The sequence below is a fragment of the Galeopterus variegatus genome, unplaced genomic scaffold, assembly GCF_000696425.1.
Source record: "Galeopterus variegatus unplaced genomic scaffold, G_variegatus-3.0.2 Scaffold1860, whole genome shotgun sequence".
In the NCBI taxonomy this organism is placed as follows: Eukaryota; Metazoa; Chordata; class Mammalia; order Dermoptera; family Cynocephalidae; genus Galeopterus; species Galeopterus variegatus.
This window is the reverse complement of record NW_007727971.1, coordinates 10627-15800: the sequence shown is the minus strand read 5'-3', so window position 1 is coordinate 15800 and position 5174 is coordinate 10627. Positions and strand designations below refer to the sequence as shown.

Here is a 5174-nt window from a genome sequence, read left to right as displayed (position 1 = left end):
AAAAAAAAAAAAAAAAAAAAAAAAAAAAAAAAACTGTCACGGTCATCAAAAAGAAGGAAAGTCTGAGAAACTGCCACAGCAAGAGAAGCCTAAGGAGACATGTCAATTAAATGTAATGTGATATACAGGATGGGACCTTGGGACAGAAAAAGGACATTAGGTAAAAATTTAATAATAATTACTTGATACTGGTTCATCAATTGTAACAAATGTACCATACTAATGCATGATGTAACCAATAGGACAACTGAGTGTGGGGTATACAGGAACTCTCTGTTCTATCTTTGCAATTTTTCCATAAATTTAAAACTGCTCTAAAGTAGTTTATTTTTTAAAGTTAATGATAAAAAGACAACACAGTTTTATACATGTAAAATGGCTTAAAAACACATAAATGCTACAACGCACATGACATTTTACCTTAACAAAGCACTGAGGCTTGCTAGTGGATGTGGTGTTGCAGGCTGCAGCTGGCAACTGCTGTGAGGTGGTGGAGGTGGTTTTCTGACAAAGAGGAAACTGATCTTCCTCAAAGAAAGGGGCTGGCATCCCTGAATGACAGGGGAGGCCCAGCAGGAACCCCACATGGACCTGGGCCAGGGCTCTAATCAGTTAGATGCTCAGGCCCAAGGGCAGGACAGTGACTACCTGATTGTGTTCCCAGACTATAGTGACAGGGGCCATCATTAATCCATTGTGGCTCAGGCAGGTACAGTGGCTCGCCCAAGGCCACACAGCTCCCAAGGGCCCAGGCAGGGTCCAAATTCCCCCTGTGGAGTCAAGTCCCCAGGCCCTGCAGGAGGAGATGGCACAACGGCTCAACATGGGAGTTTTGGACATTTTTACAAGTTCAAGAGCCCTTTAGGATTCTTCATGACTCCTGCCCTATGTTGCGTAGGTGGGAAAGGGAAGGCTCAGGATGGTGGGAGTTGCCCAGCAGTTAGTGACAAGAGTGAGACCACACAGTCAACATGTTTAAATGCCTGGAACTGCCTCTCCCATAGTGTCAGACCCTTGGGACAGGGCCACTTATCAGTGCCTCAAGGATTTGCAGGACCTCGGCTTCCACCCCCAGCCAGGTTTCTTCATGCAGATCACTGCTCCCTGGCCCCCCAAAAGGCCCTCCGGTGTCCCAGAGCTTCCAGCCCACAGCAAACCACTGTTTAAGAAATGGACACAATGAATGGAACTCTCTTTTCAAGAAATGCATGCAATGAAATTCTTTCATTTAAAGAATCCTCCACATGCTTTAAATGAAACTAGGACTTTGCCTGCTGAAAGCAAACGCTCAAGACTGGGCCTCAATCCCAGTAACTCTGTAGAAGACGCTGAGCTGTGGACCTCGAAGAGAGTCCTCCCTAATGCCTCTATCCCCCCTGCCTCCTCCAGCAGCTCAGGCACTGAGAACAGGGGCGGAGGCAAGTCCAGAAGGTGGTGACCAAGGGAGCTTCCCAGAGAGAAGCATCCAAGCTTGAAGGGCAGGTGGGACTTCCAGAAAGAAGGGTGAGCGTGAGCACAGGAAGAGGTAGGATGGCCCCTGCATGCAGGTGAAGGAGGAAGGTGCAGAACAAGGGCCACAAAGTCAAGCCAGGCTGTGCAGGCCCAGGCATGATGCTCAGGGAGGCCCCAGAAAGTGGCAACTGCAGCCACTTGAGACTGAGCAGGGACAAGGATGGGGTCAAGAGAGGATGCAGGTGCAGCAGCGAGGACATAGAGGCCTGAGTGGGGTGGGAGGAAACAGGACAAGGCTCAGTCCACAGGACATTTATGAAGAACTTGCTGGGCACTGGGCCCAGCCTGAAACCCACTTCTACTCATACATGCCTCACAGACAAGGACGTTAGTTCTCCAGAGCTCGGCACCATTTGAGATGGCACAGCAAGGCAGCGAGGGTGTCCAGACCTGCTCTTGGAGGCCAAGCTCAAGTGGAGCCAAGACTGTTCTCAGACCTCCCCCCTCACCATCCCCTGACCATGAGGACCACATGGACACCCAGACTCCTCTCACCCACCTACGGTCCCTGCCTGTGCCCTGCAGCCAGGAGCTGCCACCCCAGCACACCAGTTTCCTTAAAGCTGCAATGAGGACACAGAGCAAGATGTCTCCAGGACCAGGAACACCATGTGGTTGACCAAAGTTCACCTAATTCTCTTCCTCACCATGCCAGGGAAGGGAACAGAGAGGGCACAGTGGGACTTGGGAAAGATGTGGCCCTCCTTGAGTCAGGCTAAAAAACCCACCAGCAAAATGGCTCAGTGGGTACCCTCCCCACCCTTGGCCTCAGCTAACACCCATGCCATGGTGTCAGCAGGGCACAGACATCCCCCAACCCCAGTGAGAAAGGCAGCAGGGCCAGCACTGACTCCACTCCCCCACCACAGGACCCTCCTCAGCTCTGATCATAAGCCCGCTCACGTGGGACCAGCCAGCTTCCTTCCCACGAGGGTTGTAATATCTATAAATGACAGGCAGGAGTGCAAGCAACTCCATTTGCAGCATAATCTGTCAGTAACTAAGCCCACTTTGGTTCAAGAGATAAAAACTTTTAAAAGATTAAGGTGTTCACCTCTCTACAGGAGGAAAAAAAACTTCACAAATATTGTCTCCTTATATCTTGATATTTTAAATAAAGAGTTTATATTTTCAACTGTGACACTAGCCAAAGTTAAATAGGTTAACATGAGCCTGTGCTGGCATGGGTGAGGAGCAGGCACGTTGTTGATGGGAAGGGGGGTGCACTGGAGCAAACTTTTTGGCAACATCTACTGAAACTGAAGCACATTCCTCAAGACTCTTCTAGGGACTCAGAACAGAACTCTCTTACCCCACCTTGAAAAGGGGAAACTGAAGCTCAGAAAAGAGGGGCAATTTGCCCTAGGCCATGTTGCCAGTATGTGAGGGAGCCTGGAGGTGACAATAAACCAAGCAAGCAGACACCTAACAAGCACCTACAGAAACATACGTCCTCTTCCAGATTCTGCTAGGGACTTGCCCTCCAGATACATGCCGCAAAACTGAGCCAAGTTTCTTCATTGTGCCAAAATGTTTGTGTCATAATAGCAAAGAGCTGACAAATGAAAGGTCCCAAAGTGGGCACGAGTTAGGTCAGTGACAGCCCTTCTCACAGTGTGCGGCTGAATGCAAGCTGTGAACATAGAAGGCAATAGCGGGGGATGGGAGCCCTGGGAGGGGCTCACGACTCACTCCGTGGGAGAGGGAGGGCTGCCTTTCTGTGTGCTGTCCCTAGGGAGGGTGGGAGCCATGGAGAGGGTGAGCTCCATCACAGGAGACCAGAAATGGTGCTGAGGGCACTCCTACCCCATATTCCCCCAGCTCCTGGCCTCCTCCTGTCACACCCCCCACCCCCAAGATGGGGGGCCTTAAAGGAGAGGCCGCATTTCACCCCTCTTGTAGATCCAGTTCCAGTGGAGCCTGGCTGGGAGAAGGTGCCAATACCTGCTGACAGACAACAGACTCAAGGTCCTGAGGACGAGGTGGGAGGACTCAGCCGTTTACTGGTGCTAACCAAGGACCTGCTCTGCCCAAGCACTGATTTGGCACCTGCTTGGATTAATCCATTCTCTCCTCTCCACTATCAGGGAGGGAGGTCTCCAGAGGGAGGCAATATAGATTCCAAATGGTCCAGGCACCTGTCCAATCGTGGCTGGGAGCAGAGGTGCCAGGAGGTGAACCCCGAGACCAAGAGCTCACCAGGACAGAGTCAGGTAGGGAAGGGGGCACGCTGTCAGATAAACCGATAGGCTACACATCTGACTCCACACCAGGCCTTTCCAAACATACCATCCTCAGAACAACCCCTCCTGGTGAAGCAATGCTGCATCCACATTTTGCAGAGGGGGAAGCTAAGGTTCTGGGAGGGCCCCTGGGAGGGCCCCTGCCCATAACCACATCACTAGCAAGGGGCAGAGCTTGAGTCCAAACACAGTGTATCCACCCAGAAATCAACTTCTCCTTCCCCAACCTTCACAACAGGGCTAGGGAGTCAGGGATAGGTGGGAGAAAAATTGGTATCTAAACCATGCCAGGAGAAGGACTGCCCAAGTCCTCCGCTGCCCCGCCCCTCAAGGCTCTTCCTCAGCCTGGGAGTCTAACCTCCTCTCCCAACAGAGAGAATAACACGGGCCACCGTGGTCTCCCTCCAGGAGGATCACAGACCGCCACAGCTAGAGAATGGGCCCGAGAGGGACGCCATGCATCCCAGCCGGTGGGAGAGTAATCACGGCGATGAGAGCAGAGCGCTGGGCCTGGGGAGGGGACACTGGGGGATCCCGGCCGGCAACAGTCACGTGCAATCCTGAGACTCGGCTCCTTCAGGCCTCTGCCATGCCCTTCCCCGGCCTCAGGACATTCACGGAAGAAGCTGAAACGCACCGAAAGCAGGCTACATCCAGAGAGGGGAAGTGATTACTTGAAGGTGACAGAGCAGACACAGGCTCAGGCTCGGCCTTTCTCAGCGGATCGCCCGCGTGCGTGGCTTCAGCTCTCGGCTCAGCACCTGCCCCCCCAACTCACCTCCAAAGACACACCCCGGGCAACGACCACCGCAGAAAATCAGCTCTTCAGAAGCCCAGCCCCGCGCGTGCGGCCGACACAGGAGCAGGCAGGCTGGCGAGGGAGGTCGCAGCGCGCCCGGCCCCCCGCAGCAGCAGCCGGGGCCGGACCATTACCGCATCCTGCTCGCGCCCCCTGGCTCTCAGCCTGCGTCCCGCGTCCCCACGGCTCCACCCCTGGCATCTACTAGCCAGGCAGGATGACCTTGGTCGCCCCCCCCCCATGCCAGGGACGCCGCCCACAGGCCCAGGCGCGGGACGGGGGTAGCGAAGAGGGAGTCGCGGGGCAGCGACAGCTTACCTCCTTCAGCTGCTCCATCTCGCTGCGGATGGCCTCATAGTCCACCTCGAGCTCCTCGAACTGCAGCTTGAGCTGGTGCTTTTCCTCGAGCACCGCCAGCCCGTACTCGGCCGCCTGGATCTTCTCGCGCGTGGTCTCGGCCAGCTCGTGAGACAGCCGCTTCACCTCGGCGCGCAGCCACTCGGGCTGCGCCTCCATCACCAACCGCGCATACTCCTCCTCCTCCGACGGCGCCGACATGGTGGCCGCGCGCCGGGCCGGCTCCCACCGGGGTCCCGCAAGTCGGGCCCTCAGCCGCCTCG

The 5174-nt window shown here is 54.6% G+C and overlaps 1 protein-coding gene across 2 annotated transcripts in view; it reads right to left on the bottom strand.

Annotated features, from left to right (window-relative positions):
- Positions 1-5167, bottom strand: part of BICD2 (bicaudal D homolog 2 (Drosophila)) — a 48735-nt gene extending 43568 nt beyond the window's left edge. The window contains exon 1 of one of the 2 annotated variants that reach the window (XM_008579342.1): positions 4873-5167. In XM_008579342.1, the coding sequence (XP_008577564.1) occupies positions 4873-5112 (240 nt within the window). In that variant the 5' untranslated portion in view covers positions 5113-5167. The remainder of the gene's footprint in view (positions 1-4872) is intronic. The other variant, XM_008579341.1, reaches the window with a different exon arrangement.
- Between the last annotated feature and the right edge of the window lie 7 nt (positions 5168-5174).